The 22894-nt window shown below is 35.9% G+C and overlaps 1 protein-coding gene across 2 annotated transcripts in view; it reads left to right on the top strand.

Annotated features, from left to right (window-relative positions):
- Positions 1-15870, top strand: part of LOC108969395 (matrix metalloproteinase-2) — a 333919-nt gene extending 318049 nt beyond the window's left edge. For both annotated transcript variants that reach the window (XM_018934082.1, XM_018934081.1), the window contains 4 exons: positions 4718-4860; positions 13508-14031; positions 14103-14244; positions 14499-15870. In XM_018934082.1, coding sequence (XP_018789627.1) covers positions 4718-4860; positions 13508-14031; positions 14103-14244; positions 14499-15067 — 1378 coding nt within the window. In that variant the 3' untranslated portion in view covers positions 15068-15870. The remainder of the gene's footprint in view (positions 1-4717; positions 4861-13507; positions 14032-14102; positions 14245-14498) is intronic.
- Positions 15871-22894: the final 7024 nt, after the last annotated feature.

Here is a 22894-nt window from a genome sequence, read left to right as displayed (position 1 = left end):
CACGAACAGTCACGGATTTTGATTGGCACACATGTTGATCGTTATTTATGTCCTCACGACCACTTTGAAGACGTTGAAATCAGACTCTTTGTTCGAAGCTCATTTTCGCACCGATAACACAAACATACTGACACTTAAACGATAACTTCACTCCCAATCGATGAAATGTCATGAAGTTCTGTTTACTTTGGAACACCTTGTACAAAACTTTTAAAAAAACCGAAATCATTATAAGTAGTGACGGGTTTTTCAACGCTACACAAGTTTTTTTGAAACCCAATAACGGTTTGGGATAGCAATAAAATTTATTTTATCTATCTCTATTTCTTTGAAAGTACATTCGATACCAATATGTATGGGTTCGATCTCTTTTGCATGGCCACCATGGACCCGCTTGTAGAAGTCCAGACTCTGAACCCAATTTCCGACGGTTTTCAAGGCTAAATCGACCGACCGAGGCGCACAATTGACTGGGCCATTTCATGAAATCAATCGATTGTGACATTCGCTGAGTAGCTTGTGGCGCCTTTTACTTGGAACCACATATTTTCTAAGTCCATATTATCCAATTCAGGCCAAATATAATCGGTTATCATTGAGCGGTAGCGATTCCCATTTCCAGTAACGAGCCGATCTTGATCACATCATGCACACTTCATAGAATTTAAGTGCATTCGTATTTGCGCTAATAGTGGCTATATCTACTTAACTTTATGTTATATACCGCCTCACTCGGACATATCTGTATATATGCAGCCTGCTTCATTAATAAATAATGATTTCTCAATGGCTAATAATACTGATTCCATGATTGTTTTGGAGGATTTCAATTTACCGTTCGTATCATGGAAATCTATTGATGACTACACCATTCCTATTAGTACTCGCTTATGTTTTAACGAGTTCTTAGATAAAATGTCGGAGTTGGGTCTTAACCAAATTAATTTAATTTCGAACGAGTTTGGTAAGTTCTCTGATTCGGCCAGAGGACTCGTATCATCCTGCTTTGGAAAATAATATCGAAACCATAGCCAACTTTGCTTATAATGATACACAAGACCTTTGTTTTCGGTTCAACTTTGCGAAAGCTAATTTAAAAAAAATTAATTAAGAACTTTCTAAAGTTTCTTGGCCAGATTACAATGGCAACATTGAATTTAGTGCTTCCCACTTTAATGGAACTACTTTAAACTTGTTTGAAAAATATGTTCCAAAGTGTGTTGTTACTCATAAAATGAGTTCTAATTTATGGTTTTCGAAAGAATTATGTAAATTTAAAAATAGAAAATCTCGTGCTTTTAAACGTTTTAGAAATCTGGTTTAGTTGCTGACTATTCAAAATATTCTAAATTGCGCAAACAATTTGCTGAACTTAACAAACTATGTTATAATAATTATATAAATAAAGTAAAAAATAATAATTTCGTCAACTCCAAACACAGGATTTCTAATTTTCCGTCCGCTATGAAATATAAGTCTAGTATGTCCAGTGACAATCACACCATTTCTAATATGTTCGCTGAATTGTTTACTTATTACTCTCCAAAATCTCCAAAAAATGTTTCGCATCAGCACAAGTTACGTCCGATTTCTGTCATTAATGCACCTACCACTTCCGAAGCAGACGTCTTATATCTGTCTCTTATACACATCTAGATGTGTATAAGAGACAGCAAACAGAAACAACCTAGTTTCTTGGTGTGTTAGAAATGACATGCCATTGAACCTTAAAAAATGTAAACCGATGTGCTTTTCACGTAGATCTGTAGACCCTACTTCATACGTAATACAAAACTTTAGGTTGGAGCAAGTATGCAGTTTTGTTGACTTRGGAGTAACAATGGACCCCAAACTCAATTTTAATCTTCACACATCTTCCATGGTTTTTAAAGCTAAAGGTGCTCTTGGTTTTGTTAATTGTTGGTCTAAAGAATTTAGAGATCCGCTTACCACAAAAATTCTTTTTACATCTTTGGTGAGGCCTATATTAGAGTATGCTTTCGTGGTATGGAACCCTTGTTATCAAGTTCATTCTGAGAAAATAGAGTCCGTTCAAAAACAATTTTTACTTTTTAAGTAAATCATTAAATCATTTGCATTGGGATTCCAATTTAAATCTTCAACCTTACACTAACCGTTTAAAGCTTATAAATCTCCCGACTCTCGCTAGTCGTAGGGAAATGCTTGGTATAATATTTCTTGTAAAACTCATCAATGGGTCAGTCTGTAGYCCATCTCTCTTGTCTGATATAAATTTTAACATTCCCGCTCGCTCTACCAGGCAGCTTAGACCTTTACTTTTAAAATTTTCTAGAACAAAATTCGAGTTAAACGAACCATTCCGCCGTATGTGTCACGATTTCAATTCTCATTCCAGCACATTTGAYCTAACAGATTCACTCTTTACCATTAAAAAAATTATTTTATCTACTCTTAACAAGTAACATTTAAAAATTATAAACATTAATCTAATTCTTAATTTCGAGTGTTGAAATTTTTGTTTCTGTAGCTGAGCAGCTTAAGATCGCAACGTTTAAAACTCCCTTGCCTTTTATGACTCGGCTAATTCCGCTAGTTCGCGGATTGCGCCCCTCGCGTCGGTTGGGCGGGAGGAGGGTAATCGTTGGGTATTATTATTATTATCACGGAAGAAGTAGGGCCCAATGATGCCACCGCACCAAAAGGTAATTATTTCGGGATGTAATGGTGACTCATGGTGTATGTATGGATTGCTGCCTAACCAATAACGCATCTTTTGCTCATTGACGAAGCCATTATTCCAGAAATGAGTCTCATCGCTGAAGAGATATTTCGATGAAAATCCGGATATGGGGACTTCTTTGTCTTTGTCTCACAACATTTAGTACTGTGCTTGTGGATTAAAATTTTTCCACTAGACGCTCTATTGCTGATCTGAAAGGACGATTATGACGACCATAAATTGGCCGTAGTACTCTTAAAGTTGAGGCCACTATCTTCGAATTTGAATTTGAATAATTTCGACTCGTTGTTAGATCGTATGTCTTTCCGTGATGAAATAGCAAATCCAAGTGAAGAGCAATGTCAAAAGAGCAGGGAAAAATATGGCGTCGTTTGCTGTCCCTATCGGTCTACTTTTTCAGCGTCCTTATTGAAACCCTCGGTATTTATGCATGTCCGGAAATATATTATCATCGAAAGCCAGCCTTTTTTAAGACTAGATAATTTGGTCAAAGGGAAAGGTTCCATGCAATTTTTCTTTTTAGCACTACACATGGTATGAATGTTTCCACAAGCTACGAGACATAATATAAATGAATAACTAATTTTATGCTTTTAGCAAGCCGACAGAAGCACAAGAAGAAGAACATAGTTATGCATCCAGAAAACAACACAGCTTTAGTACAAAAATATTGACATTTGGTTTAACGGAGTTGTTACTACTGATATTTATGTATGCGTGTATGTATATGGATATGGTAAATCGGAAAATGATTGAGACAAAAAGTATTTAGGCGGAATATCGAGTTTAAAGTTATTTTCAGAAATCAGAATCACGTAAATCACTATAGATGTGTATATATTTGTGTCGACTAAATCTCGATAATTCCATTAAATTACATTGTATCGGTTTTGATTAAAAATTTTGCATGCCAAATATAATGTGTGTATGTACGGCTCCTCAGGCCGTATGTGCGTCATTTATGCCATGCGTTCATATTGGTTGCAAACGTGTATGTAATTTTTTATAATCTCCAACATGTTGCTGGAGAGAATTCCCCTAACGGTTTTTGTATCTCCTAGAACTAATGGGGGTAGGTTATACGTAGGTATACATACATATATAAATGATCAGGATGACGAGACAAGTTGAAATCCCAACGTTGGTCTATCCGTCTATCCTGAAACTTGAGGGCGTCTACGTCCCCATATAATGGTATCGTAAACATAACCAAGAGTATATAAATAAATCAATAACTAAATTAGCAACGATTTATGAACTTCGAATGAATATCGAACATGAAATTGCAGCAGTATCGGCCTATTTATGCTTAAGAACCGTTGAAAATTTAAAGTTGAAATTGAGTTCAGACTAAAAAAATGATTTCAATATTTTAAACATTGTTCTTAAATCATAAAAACAAAACAACACAAAAACAAGAAAAAACGTTAACTTCGACTGCACCGAAACTAATGTAACCTTCACAGGTGTATTTCTTTTAATAACAATGTGTCCAGTTTGTATGGAAGCTATATGCTATAGTAATCCGATCTAAACAAGTTTTCGGAGATTATATTCTTACCTTAAGCAGTAATCCATGTCAAATTTCGTGAAGATACCACGTCAAATGCTAAAGTTTTCCATACAAGGCCTTGATTCCGATCATTCGGTTTGTATAGCAGCTATATGCTATAGTGAGCCAATCTTAACAATTTCTTCGGATATTACACTATTTCTATGAACAGTAACTCATATCAAATTTCGTGAAGATATATCGTCAAATGAGAAAGTTTCCCATGCAATTCATTCCGATCATTCAGTTTGTATGGCAGCTATATGCTATAGTAAGCCGATCTGAATAATTTCTTCCGATATTACATTTTTTTAATAAGTCAAGAAGTCTTCTAAGTTAAGAGGTCTTCTGCTTATGGAATTCAAAACTTTAAATTTTTTTAACACTATGTTGTCTAATGAACTATAAAAATTTGGTCTAACACGTTTATTTCCTTTTTTTAGCGGAGACCATGGTGATGGTTACAAATTCGATGGGCCTGGTATGGTGCTTGCTCATGCTTTTTACCCTGGAGTGGGGCGCGGCGGCGATGCACATTTTGACGCCGATGAGAAATGGCATTTTACCAGAGGGGAAAGAGGCGATTGTAAGTACTTCCAGAAGAAATATAATATATATAGATATGTACATACAATATATTAACATGTTAAAGCCTATATGTATACACAAAGCGGTAATCAAAACTTTGAATCGTTACAAATCAAATAGCATATCGCAAATTCAAACGCAAAATAATTATTCCAAATTGTAGTGTTTTCATTGCTTACGCTTGAAAAATGTGATGAAGAATATTTTAATGCACTCATTCGTACATAATATTCAATGTGCGAATACTAATGAAACTACGTAGAGTAGATATTTTTCCTGAACCTATTTTATAAGTCGTTAGTTCTTTTGTTGTCATATATTGGCCATACCTGTTTAGTTATCTTGCCTTTTGTTATAAATTTCCATTTGTTATTTGCTAATTGTTGAAATCGTATTTTGAGTTCTCTGCTGATCGATCCTAGCGGGCTTGGTATTAACTCCGCCTCGTTTAGGAAAGCTTCTGCCTTTGCCAACTAGTATGTTTTTTCCTTGCCGAAAATGTGCCTGTGGCCGGGAACTCAGATCAAGTCTGGGGGGAGCTTGTCTTCTAGTGAACTCAGGGCCCTCTTGCAGTTAAGAACCATAGCTGGAGATCCACCTGGCTACCCTTGTATATTGTTGCTTTATGTATCCTGTCGTAGTTATCCAATAGAGCTTCGCAGGTCTTCGCTATGCCTTGTACTTCCTCTTGGAAGATGCTAGCCGAGTTCGGCCGAAAGGTCCTGATCGACGAAATATACTCCCGAGTCCGCAGTCCATTTTGTGCCCTTCGGTATAGACTGACACGGTATCTTCCTCCCCTTTTACACCCCTTCTCCATTCTTGTCTAGAGGGTATCCTCACCTGGAAGTGTCTATTGAAAGCCAGCATTGGGAAAATGTAGTCTGATTTATTGACGTTTACACTAAGTTTGTTTAGGATATCATTATATATATATTTCCAACCACGCAATTCTTTTGTTCTTATTGAACAACATTCTGCTATTTTGTGAATATATAGTTGATGTTTATGGGTAGTTGATGCAGGACACCTGCACAGGTTGCTCTTTGTATTCCATTTAATTTTCTGATGTTGTATTGTTTCTTTAGCACTGGCTACCATACAAGCGCTACATACATATGTAAGTTTATTTCTAATGACAGCCAACATTCACATGATTATACTAGGTTTGAGGTCCAAATTCCTGCTATCGATTCTTTTGCAAGTGTACGAGGTGTGTTCAAAAAGTATCGCGAATTTTGTGTTTTTTCAAAAGATATTTATTTACTCATGAATATCTACTTTGTCCCCTTCAAAGTAATCCCCGTGAGATATTATAAACTTGTGCCAACAGAGTTGAAAGAAATTCTCATTCGGCGTAATTCTGGATAGAAAAACTCTCTCAATATGCTCAAGTAACGGTCTCCAGTAACCGTAACGGTGTGACCATTTGAAGCATCTTCTGGCAAAATTCCAAGCGAATCGGCAAGTCTGCAGCGTTCAGTTTGTTGGCCATTTGAATTTTATATGGGAATAAGTCCAAATCTTGGTGCATAATTGACTGTAATGACTATCTGCTTACAGCCATTTGAGCATATAAGCTGCTTGTCGAAACACGTGGATTGTTTTGTATGGCAGCAGCTACAGCAGCGATTATTTCGTCCGTTCGAACTGAAGGGTTTCGATAGTAAGGTCTTCTGTTGACTGTCCCATGCTCGGCAAAATTGTTTACAAGTCTCATTATAGTCCATCTGCTCGGAAGATTGCCGCCAAACGTGCGCCTATACTCTCTTTGAACCGAAACTACGGACTCCAGTGCATGATAGCGGCGGACAATCCAACTTCTTGTTTCAGTGTCCCAGTTATCCATTTTTGTTAAATGTAAAACTCAATCTGCAAAATAGAAAAAAAATTAACCAGATTAATTAAATAGAAAAAAAAGTCATTTAATTTTTTTTGGTAGCGGCTTTCATCAGCCACCCTGTAGTATTGTTAAAACTATCTCTCCGGATATTAGAGTACGTACGTTATCTCAAAATTTAGTAAACGGTAACTATGAGCGGACACACTATCTTATAACGCTTATCTGCAAAAATATATACTTGCATATACATACATATATCATTAACAAAAAACACTTTTACACACTTTGCGATATGTGCAACAACTAAAACTTTTTTAATAAAGCCAGTCACGCAATCTATGGCTACTTCCTTTGAATCTTTTATAGGCATGCCTGCTTTAACGGTTTTCTTAGTTTAAACCCAAAAAGTGAGTAGTGTCCGATCACTGGGATATGTCCGGTCACTGGCACACTTACCCTAAAGAAGGAAAGATATCGAACTGATACCAAAAAACCGATGGTGCCGCTGCAACGCTTCGTACATGGAAAGCGATAATAATGATTGAGTTAGCAACCACTTTAAAGGACCGTTTAGACCAATAATTTATTAAAGATCGGGTATGCGAAAGATCCAATACGGATGACGTGATTTTGACAACTAGTGACGACCATATTATTGTACAAACGTGTGTCAAATTTTGTCAGTGTGTTCAGTTCAGTTTGTCAATTCATCTCGTTTCAATTTGATACAAGACTGGCAAATTATCAAAGATTTTCACGCAAATTCAAAAACGTCGTTTGGGGCGGATTATGGAATGGCAGCATCGTCGGGGTTTATTTCTTTTGAAATGAGGCAAGAAATGTTGTTGTACCACGATGCTGACCGACTTTTTTCTCGGATTTCTTGATGAAATTGATGCCGCGATCACTATTTCCAACAAGACGTACATCTTCTTATGTTTTACTGCTAACCATGGACAAATCACGTGCAAAGTATGGCAACTTGTTAATGTCGAGAAATCGCCCAGTCAGAGAACCGCCAAGATCAGGATATTTAACGCTACTAAATAATTTTATCTGGTTTGCCCAATCAACCAGCAATGCTCGAGGAGCTCGAAGACTTTGAGATTTTTATTTTATCTTAAAATCATACCATTGGGAGACCCTTTACATATGTAGAGAGTAATAATTATCTCAATAATGGTTCCATGATGACCACATTCAAACACAGATCACTACCCAATTTACTTTAATACTCGATTTAAAGTGGTACGATTTAAATAATTATTTACTAAATGAGCGTTTTTTGCAATTTGAATTGTTAACCGAAGTACCATTTCATTAAATCAGGATCTTAAATTATGCGCATACACCCTACAGAATATATGTATAAAGATTAATAAAGTAATTTGCAAACGAATTATAATTTTTATAAGCTTAATTTAGACAAAGTTCACGACATGAAACTTTGCGATATCGATGTCTACTGTCGCCTTTTTCGCCTTTTTCACATTTTGTTCTTTTATTCTTGTGTCTATAAGACACTTATAAACTGGATACAATGTCATCATGTGATGTAAGAAACCAGATACTTTATTATAACCGTCATTTCCGTTGCCAACATAATGACTTCTTATGCGAAATGTCATCAACAATGCTGATGGCAAAGGCGGCCATGTATGGAAGTATGATTACGCATTCCACCACGCAGCATACATTTTGGCGAGTTCAACACAAAAATACTTGCGACTCCACATAACTTAGCTGCTGCAGCTAGCTAGTGGTGCATCCGTTGCCGTAGAGAGCTCTTAAAATGTTGTAGCTTGTGGCATCTTGGTGCTAGTTATGACAATTTTATTGGCATTAATAAAATGGTAAATGTTGCACAATGAACGGCGCGATTCGTTTTCATTTCGTTGCATTACATACTTGCATAGCTCAGCGCAACGATGCAACATCCTCGGGCGAAAGAGCTTATGCCAAAGTCTTTCAAAAGCGAGGATAATGTCACCCACTGCTGTGGTTCTATTTGAAAATCACTTGAGCCAACCAAATTGTGTCTGTGATTTTGTTCACTTGGAGAAAATAATTTTCTTTTGCTGAGCACGTGTTTTAAAAAACAATGACGCCATTATAACTGCACATCGTCGTCTATCGCATATGTATACATACATACATTTATAATACCTAAATACATAACTGCCACTGGATAGAAAGAAGCTTAACGGGTCTATATAAATTGGAATTCGTGACTATTGTCATGAATTCTATGAATATTGGCATGAATGTTAAAAAATGAATTTAATCGGATAACAATTGTAAATTTACGAAAATTAATTAAAGGAACTAATAAGCGGCTTATAGCGTTTTATTAGGAGTGCCTCAATCATAGAAATGAAGTGTTTTTTTTTTGTGGTTTACAAGATGTGGTAGTCAAATATTGGCTAGAGATCAATAGTTCTCCGGAACAGGCTATATTGTCAAAAAACCACATACTATTTAATGTTCTGTAAATTATTGCTAAATTCAAAAAGGATGGTAAAGTTGGAAAACTTGATGATACTAAGGAGTTGGATAATATGTATATAAAATGTAATATGTGTATAAAACACACACTCAAACTGTCCGAAAATTCTAGTTTCGATCGCAAACAACTCGAAGCAAACCGCACTTAACGAAGAAAAATATTGCGTAACGGTTATTATATGTATGTCAAAAAGCCTATCCACGAAGATAACGCATTTAGGGATTCAGTAAATGTTAGATATGAATCCAAACCTAACCGATCTATTTTTCGTCGATTAGTATGGCGTCAAGAGTGCGAATAAATTATACTTTAAAGCATGGTGTAGGTTCCTTTATGATGTGGGGTACAATGGGAACTAATGCCGTCAGTAACACTGCTTTTATCGACGGAATTATGAAAATAATAATTGACAATATTAAAAATAATTTGACTCCGTCAGCAGTTAAGCTCAATTTAAATGGTTGCTGTTTGTTCAAGATAAGGTTCTGAAGATAACGGTCGCCATTGACGGTTAAAAATAATACAAAAATGTCCTCTCTGAAATGTCTCTTACCGGGCAGCCCAACTTCCTGCTTGGTCTAGACATATTAGACAAACTCGAATGCTGTATTATATTGTTTATTATAAATAAACACTACAGTGGGCGTCCCAAGTGCCGAATCGAAAAATCAGTAATTAAATATTTTTTTAACTGTACTAAAAGCATCAAATAATTATCCAAATACATCCAGATAAATTAATGATATATACATATTTATCCTGGAGTATATTAATCTTTCGGCAGACATCCACTCTACTTATAGACCTAGTTTATTTATACTTACAAATTATTGAAAAAATCGCTCGTAGGACTTAATAATAAGTTCTTAACCCGATACCACTAATAGGAAAAAGGTATATGCTATATAGCTTAGTGGTTTTTATATAACAATATGTTCCTTTTTTATTTTAAAATTATTGTTTTATAAGTGTCTTTTTGAGTGTCATGTTTTTCTTTATACATCGATTTCAGGTATAAATGAGTCAAAGTCTATTCTTTTGATTTCTGCTGCAATCATTTGCTCCTCTCTTTGTTATTCATGTTATTTTACCAAGCATGCGATTTTGTGTGTGTTATTTTTCCTAATTTTTTATACATATTTACGTTTAAATTTTATAATTTTTTCTATTTTTATTCGTGATATATACTTTGGCTTTGGCTTTGATTTCATCGTTTTCTCAGTTTTATCAAATGTTTGTTTTATACTACTTTTATCCAAGCATATCATATCAGTGTATATTTTAACGTCTATGTATATATTTTTGAATTGTGGTGTTTAGAAAATGTATGAAGTAATATCACTTATCACCGAAGCAAATTTAATAAGGCATATCTACTCATTAGAAGCTTTGTTAACAAAAAATTTTATATTAACTTTTTCCCTGCTTTGAGATAAAAAAAATTATTGGATCACACTGAGAATGTAATTAATGAACGCGGTGAGTTCTCTCATTACCTATTATTAATAGCAAAATGCGGCTCTCATTACCTATTATTAAAAGGAAAATGTGGCTTTTTTGGCAGTTTTTCTGGGCAGAGCGAATATAGGCTGAAATTTGAAAATAATAATTTGTCACGACATACATACATACATATGTCCCTCTTCAACTAATAATAAAATCACAAAGTGATGATGAGCACAAACAAATTTGGAAAAAGTCTAGACCTTCGTCCACTCACTCTTGCCGTCTTGTTCGAATTCAATTTCAAAAGGAATCAGTTCAATAAACCTTAAATTCACTAGATTTGCGCTAGATCCTCCAAGGAAATTAACTTCAAAATATTCCTGGTATTTCTTCCTTCGTCAGTTCACAAAATTTTAATTCACGCTGTCGATGTTTCAATTGGAGAATCTGCTGAGTCAAGCAATAAGGACTTTAAGATGTGTCGACTTCATCATACAAAAAAGGATTAACGGGCCGCTACAAATTAGGACTTGCTAAACCGATTACTTTTGGGCTTAGATCCTTTCATCACCAGTGAAACAATAATATTCAAAAATTACTTTTTTCGCTTATCAACTTTTTTAATTTAATATAATTAATTAAAATTCGTTACCATCGGGGGTGGCGGAGTGGGAAACGGGAGACTGACATTTCAAAAAGCTTTGGCAAAAGTTTCACTTTTATATAGGCAGTGGAAGTATTATGCAGATGTGATGCATAGACCTATTTGAGTAAAAACAAGCCAGATGGAGGTTCAGTTTAATTCGAGCTAAAGTATTCATCACACAGGACGTAAATCTCGTTTATCTAAGACGAGCTCTAGAGGAGGCTGGACAAAAGCAAAGGATGTGTTTCAGGGTATTTCTCATACCTTCACTTCCTGAATGTACCAGTAAGTTTTGACCTGTTAATAGGCCAAATTTTTTGTTGTTACAAATGATCTTGGCTATTCTGTATGTCCTTAAGACAATCCATCTCATTTCGAAAATTTTATTAGGTATCGTTTTAGTGACTTGGTTCAGTAGCCGGAGAGATTGCGCTTTTGACAATCTCATCAGCTATTTCCTACAATACTTAAACTACCGTTGGTTTAACGAAGCCTTTATTTTGTCAAAACATGTGAAAACATTCAAGATAAAAATATAGCAGCGTTCGCAACATCGAATAATAAAATTATTTGTGTTCGAAATATGGAAACATTAATTAGATAATATTGATGATTCGTTAAACCATTATTTCGAAAGTTCGTTATACGGGACGATATTGTGTAATACGAATTTAGAACCATGTATAAGGGAATTCGTAATAAAGTTTATGAAATTATTATTATTATTCAGTGCTTAATTTTCGATGCATATACGTGTTTACATAAATAATTTTGCTTCATAGACCATAGTATTTAAATATACATATATACAAGTATATGCCCACAAAAGTCCGGAGGTACATGAGTACAAACAAGTTAAACTAATACATATTTTATGTACATACTAACGGGTGCCCGTTTGCATAGGTTCATCGCGGTCACATTTAGTACCTGTATACCCCATGGTAGCACACAACGTAACACACGAAAGCGCATTTTCGTAGGAGTAATTATCCACAAACAAATTTCATATCGTTCGACTTGGTAATAGCACCGACACTCCACATCCACCTAGTTTCTCTGTATGTTACTAACTCCATATACATACCTACATACATACATATATCGTTGGACGGTAAACATATGCTGTAATCAACTGGGCCAACAGCGTTGTAGCTATGTATGCAGATGCCACCAATTCCACCAAATAATAGTGTCAGCGTTGCAGTGCAGCTTGGAAGCCTGCCAGTGGTCGCCAAACCGCATCACGCCATGTGTGTTGTCACTAATGTAATTAATTTGCGAAAATTGTTAATTTGCTTGATAAATGCGCGTTAGAACAGCTTGTTGCTACGATCAAACACACGCAAACGTGCAAATAAATCTCCAAGTACTAGTAGAAATTGCTCTGAACCGTGTGCTGTATGAGTGAAGAGGCCACAGCAGAAACGAACAGCGGATTAGCTAACCAGCCTCTTCCCACAGCAAATACAATATCATTTGGAATAATCAACGCCTTTTGCTGTTCTGTTTTTGGTTGACCGCAACCGCAACTGTTGCTACTGTTGTTTTTGGTTGCTGCCCAAAATCAACATAATATTTGTATTTGCTTCATCGACAATTTCACTAATAAATCATTGTACGTGCACTGCCAGTTGCACCAAAGCGTAACCCATTCATCCCATACAATCTGCATCGATTTGTAGCAGAATGAAATGTTTCGTGGAATACCACCCCTGAGGTGAACTTATTCATATAAGCACTGAAACCAAAACCAAAGCCTAGGAACAAATGCATAAATTAAATGCCATTCCTTAAACATTGGAAGCATTTCGTATTTGTCATTGAAAACCAGTGTCAGCTGCACGATAACTAAAAGCTCGAATATTTAACTGTAAAATTTTAATATTTCTAATACAACTAAGTTTTAAAATTCTGTTATGTATTTTGAGGAACAAAAGTTTGGGGATAAAATTTGGTTATAGATGGGCTTCATATTTTAGATGTGTTCCTCCTAAAGTTTTGAATAAATGTTTAGGCTATTATCCAGTGTATAAATCAAGGCATCACAATTTTCGTAAAAATAGATTTCAAGTTTTGTTTTTTGGTCCAAATTATTTAAATCAAATACCTGTACCTTCCCGTACATTTTGTGGCACTAATACGAGTATTGTACCATATATTTAGGAACATAATAATAACAAGACCAACTTTTTTACTTTCAGCAACAAACTTTCTGGGCGTTGCAGTTCACGAATTTGGACACTCCTTAGGTCTCGGGCATTCATCTGACCAAAACGCTATTATGTATCCATGGTATCATGACAATGAAGTTGATATTAATCTTCCTGCTGACGATCGCAATGCCATTCAACAGTTGTACGGCTCGAAAGATAAGACATGGGGACCCTTTAAACCTCAAACTCGACCAAAAACTCCACCGACAACAACAACTACAACCACAACCACTACACGACGACCTCTAGTATATTACCCACAGAACCGACCCAACGAACCTTATGACCCACGGCGAAGATATCCTTATAACAACAATCCACACCAACGTGATCGGAAACTTCCAACCACAACGACTTATAGACCACGTACTGACTCCCCTCCACATCCCACCAGGACTTGGTATCCACCTCCTCAACCAACTAAGCCAAAAAAATTGAAACCCGATACATGTCACACTACTTACGATGCCATTTCGATCATACGTAGAGAAATATTCATATTTCGTGGCCAGGTATATTTAGAAATACATTTTATCAATTGCATGAACTTTATAGAACAATCCAAATTTATTTTACCCAATAGTTCCTATGGCGGATTGGTGATCACGGCCTATATTCAGGATACCCAACTTACACTCATCGGCTGTGGACTGAGTTGCCTAAGAACTTCTCCAAAGTTGATGCAGTATATGAAAACAAAGATCGAAAAATTGTTTTCTTTATTGGTAAGATCGTCATTGTCAATGTTTATATTAATAAGCCCGAAATATATGCTAAGCTACAGTATAAAGATAATTATAATTATTTTTGAGTAATATTTTATGTTTGGTAAGCAACAAATTATGTACGTATTTTTTTAGAGATGAAGTCAAGATTCAAATATATAATGAATATTTGATAACCTTCATCTCAAATATTTTCCCTATTATAATTGAATAGTCATATTCACAATTCAACTAAGCCTTTTTCTTTATTCTAGGTCGTTATTACTATGTCTTCGATTCAGTTACGTTAGTTGGTGGTTATCCGCAACCACTCACCTCTTTAGGTTTACCGCAATCGCTTACCCACATAGATGCCGCTTTCGTGTGGGGCTACAATAACCGCACTTATCTCACCAGTGGTACATTATACTGGCGATTAGATGAGGATACTGGGCGTGTAGAATTAGACTATCCTCGTGACATGTCCATTTGGCGTGGTATTGGTTACAACATAGACGCCGCATTTAAGTATACCAATGGTAAGACCTATTTTTTCAAAGGCTACGGCTACTGGGAGTTCAACGACGACTTAATGGAAGTGGCGCACCCACGCCCGAAGCTCAGTGCACGCAAGTGGATGCACTGTCCACGCCTCGTTAACGAAGTCGATGAGGAGCAAACGTGGACAGCGCCACTCATATCCGAACGAAACGAAACAATGGTTTACTATTCGCCTAGTAGCGGTGCTAGTTGGAATTACGCTCAACGGAGGATGGTGCTCTGGATTACCCTTTTCCTGATATCGCATCGGTTGTGGACAGATATAACATGGACTACAGTCTGACAAGTCTATAAACGCAACGTTTACCATTATGAATTTTAAAAGCAACGTATTTTCAAAGTTATCCTTATGTATTAAATGCGGTCTTAGTTAAATACATTGCGTCTTCATACACCTATACCATAGTCATTCAAACAAAATCATACAATTAGTAATTTAGTATGTTACAAGTACCATATATGTATAAGCATATCCGAAAACTTGTCATTAGAGGAAAATAGTTTATTTATAATAATTTTTAATAATCCAGAAATTCTATAAATAAGAATAAATATAAATAAATTCCGACTCACAAATTGACATTAGTACACTCATATACTTTACAGATCTCAAAAAAAACAGTAAAATAAACCATCTCTTAGGTAAACGACTCGAAATACTAACGTGTATGCCATTATTATGGAGTAAATTCCGGCAAATAAAAATAAGTCAAGTTCGGACGAAACCGGGCATTACATAATTTTGACCAGATTTTAAAACTGCTTTCTTAGTTTTTATGTTATATTTTTCACCCGTTTTAACCATTACGCCATTAAAAAAAAAAAACAAAACAATTGTAAAAATGTATGTCACTAATCTGCATTAAGTTAAGAATTTGGCTGATATGCAAAAATAAGGAAAAAGTTTAGATGCACTGGCAGTATCCGTTTCAAAGTAAGCGTGTTCCATATAAAGTCTTGTTCCGAATTTCGAACTAGATCAATGTGTCATATTTTAATCCGTGCGTATTTCATTATTTGTCTTTTGTTACTTATTCTCAAGTAGCTACACGAAGAATCTTAACGAGAGGCGGGTAGTAGCTAGAACAGCTACTTAAGAACTAAGGAAGCTTATGAATTTCCACTTAAATTTTGTATCGAAGTATTCATTGTTCATCAGGAAATAAGCTACTGATCTTCTCATCCTCTTCATTTAAGCGCCCTTTATTGTGGCTACGTTCCTTGAACTTTCTCTGGGTATGCATGGTTTACAATTCGTCTAAACTTAAGTCTTTCTTACTTGTAATTAACTATTTATATTTAAGTATATTCTATTCAAAATCACCAAAACTGTCTTTAATTAAGAATATTGCAATGCATTAAATATACATACATATAGGCTTTTACAAATTTTCTTTACTTGAATTATTAAATAAACATGAAATATGTGATATTACCCCTAGTTAAGTCAATGCCAGCAAATTTTTGTATTTTTCTGTTTTCAGCATACATACATATGTTGATTAAACTAAGATCCACAAATTTAGTTTTATATAATTTAAACAAAATACCTATTTCGTAAATAAATTAATTGAGAATATAAGCACACACGTTTGCACATTTTACTGTTATTAAGAATGCAATTGCTTTAAATTCGTGGTGAAGAAGCCTTTATTATAAAAGTAAGTATATCTGCAGCGAGTCTGACATTATACACTAAAAAATAAAAAAACAGAAAAAGATAGGAAACATATTTCAAAAGAACAATATTTTATTCTAAATTTTATGGAAATAATGTTTTCAACGTTATCACTTAAGTGAAGGCCTGAAAATGTCCACAATATTAGTAGACAATTAGAGTAATGAATATAATATCAACAGATAAACGGTTATAATATCATTTTAGGTTACACAATTTAATGGAATCATGTGAAACTTTCTTTTTGAGAAACAATGTGACTGACAATGAAACTGTCAAATCGGTGTTATAATTTATAATTGTAGACATATAGAAAGATCGGACACAAATGAAAGACATGGGCCATGGTATTATTTTAAATGAGTGAAACCCTTTCGATTTACGATAGAGCAAACTCCCCTATCTTTGTGACTGCTAGCAGAACGGAGGTCCTTGACGTTACGCTTTCATACCTATTGTGGCCTAAAAATACGTGCAATGTAAATTGAAAATACATTACAATCCGTTTGCTATCGTATGTCATAATGCCAATCACCGCATACGATTGACGTATCACGTAATTTTCTTTCGTATGTTTGCCGATCCGTGCACAGATATACATACATATGTTACAATTCGACCTCTGCAAACTATCGAGGCTGTCATGTTTATAAAGAACTCAAAGCGAAACTAAATTATCTGGACCATAAAGCGCATGGCCACTTATGTATATCTCGAAAATCGAGAATTAATTTCTAACATTTATCGCCCACCACGCGTTTATAACCGACAAGTACTTTAATGATATTTTAATACTATACGTAAAAGATTTATTGCAAGAGTCGAGTGCTAAACATACTTGCTGTTGGGTTCTCGTCTTGTTAACCCAAAAAAAAATAATTAAGCCAAAAGGTTGGCAATTATATAACACAATTACATGTAGACAAAATCATCTTGAATTTGTTTCTCTGAGGCAACGTATAGATTTTGCATTCACCAAACCATTCATAGAAATCTTATCATATTCCAACTTGTCCTCCGATCTTTCGCAAATCATGATCAAATTTTTAGAAGCAAATATTTATAAGAAAAAATTTTCGCCTAACAACGCCTAGAACAGATTCGCTTAATTCCAATAAATATCTTAGAAGGAACTAAAGTTGTATGTGAAATGGATATTGAGGCTTATTTACCAACATCAAAACGTCAAAGAGATAGACTCCGAAATACAGTACGAACCACTAACAGCCTAATTGAACGCCTTGTAAGAAAAGCAAACAGGAAATATTTATTGAGCCAACGTTTAAGACTGCGATTACACACGGAAACATTTGTTGTGTATCATTAGGCGATTGCCTTTTGGTGTGGTTTAATGCATTACGAGTATATATGTTATATACATATTTTGCTACTTCATTTTCACACGAAAATATTTTTACTACTACTAATTTTTAAAATTGTTATAAAAATGATAATTAATTATAATATGTTCTAAAATTTAAGTTCTATAATTTTTGGAACACATTATTCACTCATATTCTTTGAACTGTTACGGAAAATTGGGCACGAGCGATTCGGTTCCTCAGACTTTCCACTTGCCAAACAAACAGTTTGATCAACAAAAAACTTTATGTATAGATACAGTCTAAGTTTAACGTGCCAGTAGTATGTACAGTGGCGATCAAAATGATATACATAAGTGAGGGTAAAGAACAAAATATGAAAAGCCAACATAATATTAAATACAAACTTTAAAATCCATTTTAGCGTTAGTTATTACATAAAAAAATGTATAAAACATACACACATAAATCGACCTATAAAATTAGTGTTATGTTACCGATCGAAAGCAACTTCTTTGATTATGAAGTGTATTCTTGCTGCGGTGCAACCGAAGTTCATGTTTTTTCTTGTTATTAATATTTTTGAAACAGAAAACTCAAAGAGAAAGTAAGATAATACTTATTTGTGTAATGAGTAATAAAGCTGATTAATAGTATAACCTTTTGCAACTCAGCATTGAATAATAAAGGGTGATCCCAATCGAGGTACTTTTTTAAATGCCCTTTTTTGACAGATCACGCGCGAGTCGCGTCAACCTGACATGTTCTTTTTGTGCCGTATCGGTTGTCACTTCATTATGGAAAGACTAACGCCTGAACAAAGTTTACAAATCGTTCAACTTTAATACGAAAATTCACGCTCTGTGAAAAATCCGACGTTTTTGAGCCAAATTTTGTTCAGAGATGAGGCCCATTGGTATATGTATAAGCAATATTTGGGTCCAAGAGCAACTTGAAGAGACTCAGGAGCTGCAGGAAAACCACGGTTTAGTGTGGTTTGTGGGACGGTGGAATTATCGGTCCTTATTTCTTCAAGAATGCTTGTGATCGCAGCGACATTTGGTTTCAAAGAGACTGCGCCACTTCCCACACATTGGATCAAACAATGGATTTATTGAGAGAACACTTCAACCTAAAATAAGTGGTTTTCGTAACCCTATTCTTTCAGATCTCGACTGTATAAACTTATTTGTATGGACACGTATGTATGTACGTACATACTTATGCTATATGTACATAGCTACCAGTATTTGTGTTGCCCTAAAAAGGATATTGTAAAATAGCAATACAATATTCAAAATATCAACGTGATAACGAAGACCATCTAAATTGAAATTAAAAGTTGCTGAGAAAAAGTGAGCAAAGCTTTAAAAAAAAGACAAAAAGGCAACTGAACAAACAAAGGAAATGAACAATTTCTCCATTCCATCACTGCTCCCCAATGTACTGGAGACTATTCCTAAAGTGTGTACAAATTTATCTGAGATAAATGTTATAACAAAGACGTTGAATAAAAAGTCATTGCCTGATTACGACCGCAAATACTAATAAAGTTTTCAATGTCATCCTGAATTTTTTTCTTAATATTTCCGAAAACATGGGAAAAGTCGCAGATTATCATAATAGTTAAACCCGAAAAAGACACCGGTGCCGTCATCATATCGACCAATTACCTTGTTGCCCGTTCTTTCCAAGCTTTTTGAAAAAGTATTTCTATCCAAAATGTATATAGCCCATTGCATTACCAATAAGATCGGGAGGGTCTTTGAGTACTGCTCAGCGATTTCTCTCATGCTCCTAGCTTTTGATAAAGTATAGCATGATGGACTCATACAAAATTTCAAATGAATTTGTTCCTTCCTTCAGCCGGTTTAAAGGAACCGGTTTAAAGGAATTTATCTCAGAAAAGTATCCAATTATGGCTGAGGTTTCTCAATGCATCGTTGTGGGACCAATACTATATGTTTTATTTATTATCTTTTACTTTATATGTAAAAGAGTGCAAAAGCACTAACCTCAACATTCGCAGACAACACCGCTATTTTATGTCGAAGCAAGTCAAAATCAAAACAACAAATCGTCACCTTAAATGCAAAATAACGTATCATCAAAAAATTCGAAATTGATTTTTTTCTTGATTACGATTCACCACATCATATTAGATAAGTGTCAAAAATTTTTGGCTTCTGCGACCCAAAATACCCAAGTTATATTAAAAATTCAAAAAAACGTATCAACAAGTGCATGATTTCGTTAAACAAAATAACATATCATCATGTAAATATAACAGAGTTTTTTTTATAAAGGAGTTAGCTTTGATTTATTGGTTATGTTCAATGTGCTTTGGTGATATAATTTAAAGTAAAAAAAAAGAAAAGTGTTGTGAAATCATAAGATATGTTCCATAATTAAAGATGCTGAAAGTAATAAAGAAAATTTGCAAGGTTGTAAAAAAATTAACAAAAGGAAAGAAAATATAAAAAATCGAAGGTATGGTAAAAGATATGATAGCTTATCAAAAGGAAATATTTGCGAAAGAAAATCACGAGAAATAAAAGCAGCATGCACATCTAATTATTGTGTAAAAAGTTCAACTCGGTATAGTTCTTTATTGTTCTTTTTATTCGGAAAATGTGCGGAAGGAGATATTTGAACATTTTCGGCAAGTGTCATGGGACCAAAAGAAGGTTTATGTAAGTAGCAGTATTAAAGTTCATGCTAAAAAGTGGATTTATGTGGAAAATTCCCGACGTTTATATTCAATATCCTATTTTTTGCATCATAAATGAGTACGTCATCAAGTGTGCAGTAAAATGCTTTTGTCAACCCTTGGTATTTCGGAAATTGTGGTAAGAAGTTGGTTGAGTTCCAGTGAACTTTATAGCACTCAATTGGGTTCCGAAAATAAAAAAAATTTGCAAGTGGGAAATCGATGAAACACAAAACGGGGAAAACCCCATCAAGATAGATTGCATTATTTAATTAAATGGTTGGGAGACATTCCGAAACTATAATCCCATTACCGACGTCAGTATACAAATAAATTGTGTTTTCAATCAGAATTTAAATCGTATGCAAATGTCTATGAAGTTTATTCTCGAGACTGTAAATCGTATAATGCAAATGGTATCGCTCCTATATCCAATTTTTATGAAATTTTTAAATAAAAATGATTTATCGATTTTTAAACCAAGAAATGATATGTGTGACACTTGCATATCGTTCGAATCAAAAAATATCTCAGTGGAACAATATGACGTCCACAGAAAAGATATAAGGGAAATGAGAGAAGAAAAAAATAATGACATTGAAAGTGGTAAAGCAATAAAAGAAGGCAACCAACACTGAAAGCAAACGAAGTTAAATACCTTAGGCTAGAAGTCAAGAACCGACCTCCGACACGTAACCCCAGGAACACGAGCTGGGGTATTTTCAAAGAGACCTTGAGCAAGAATACAAGCGGAGTGGGCAGGCAGATGGTAGATAGACTACAACTGGACTGGAGAGCAAACTGAGTGCCATAAACCAGTCCATTTTGGACGCCTATCATTGTGCCTGTCCACTAAAAGTGACCATAAGTAAACAAATCTGCCCGTGGTGGTCTAGTAAACTCTCAGCCCTTAGACATAGGCTGCGAAGGCTGTTCAATAAAGCCAAGTGCACAGGCAGCTGGTAGGAATACAAATGGCACCTAACAATCTACAATAAGGAGATTAGGCTTGCCAAGACAAACAGTTTCAGGAAATTCTGTGACAGCGTCTCCTCGACCCCGGAGGCAGCCCGGCTGCACAAGGCGTTGTCAAGAGGTAAGACGGACACAGTATTATCCCTAAATAGACAGGATGGGACCTATACGACTAGCGCGGAGGAGAGGGCAGAAACACTCCTACAAGCGCACTTCCCGGAGACGGTTCAAACTGACCTAACTCCAACATCGGTCATACGCAGGCCGGATCGCTCAGACTGGCTGACTGCAAGGAATTTGTTCACAGCAGACTCAGATAAGTGTGCGCCGGCCTCCTTTTCGAGCTATAAGTCACCGGGAGTGGACGGCGTCTTCTCCTACCACACCTGCTAGGGCTGAGTAATAGATAACCACATCAGATCGGAATCTTGAGAGAAGGAACCTAACCACTCCGATATGCAGATAGATCTGTGCACTTCTTCTGCGCACCAGCGTAGCGGAAACAACGGTGGGAGAAAGAAAAGATTCGTCTTGTCCCCACAAGGGGCTGCCCACAGAGTAGAGTTCTATCGCCTCTGCTATGGAGCCTGGTAGTGGATGAACTCTTCGAGTTGCTCGCCAGCAATGGAATCCGCTGTCAAGGGTACGCTCACGACATTGTCATAATGGCGTAAGGTAAATTTGAGAACATTCTCTGTGACATTATTCAAAAGGGGCTTAAGCCTGGCTAAAGGATGGTGCAACACGGTAGGGCTAAATATCAGCCCAGCAAAAACTACCGTGATTCCATTCACTAAGCGGAGATCTCTTCCGGGCCAGAGGTCCCTAACAATCGGAGGCACAGAGGTGGAAATGTTGAATGAAGTCAAATGCTTTGGCAGATCATGGGGATGCAAACCAAGTATCATTACATGGCTGTATACCATGATAGTAAGGCCTATTGTCACCTATGGAGTGGTTGCCTGGGCCAACAAAGCAGCGCAGTCTTCGGTGATTCGGAGACTGTCAAAGCTGCAAAGACTTGCCAGTGTCTGTGCTTCGGGGCAATGCGCATATGCCCCACGGTGGCACTGCAAGTGATACTGGAGCTCACACCGCTGCATCAGGTGATAAAACAAGCAGCAAAACACACCATGCTGCTAATGGCAGCAGAAGGCTATGGAAGAGGGAGGATAATATCCTCCAGACAGATGGATACACTAGCGGAAAACACCCTCCGAGTAGCTAGCCCTCCTCCCAAAAGACGGCACCACGAAGAAAATAAACCTCAAAAAGAATTTCAAAGTCACTCTAGGCAGCAAGACAGAGTGGAGCAATTCCGCGCTGGAAAGGCTGCTGGGGGACAGTACCATTCAGTGGTACACTGACAGCTCAAAAACACCGGAGGGTATTGGGGCAGGTATTGCGGAACCGCGTACTAAGCTG

This window comes from Bactrocera latifrons, unplaced genomic scaffold (assembly GCF_001853355.1).
Source record: "Bactrocera latifrons isolate USDA-ARS-PBARC rearing strain unplaced genomic scaffold, ASM185335v1 scaffold_250, whole genome shotgun sequence".
Lineage (NCBI taxonomy): Eukaryota > Metazoa > Arthropoda > Insecta > Diptera > Tephritidae > Bactrocera > Bactrocera latifrons.
Note: the sequence above shows the minus strand (reverse complement) of the source record. Positions and strands in the feature narration are given on the sequence as shown.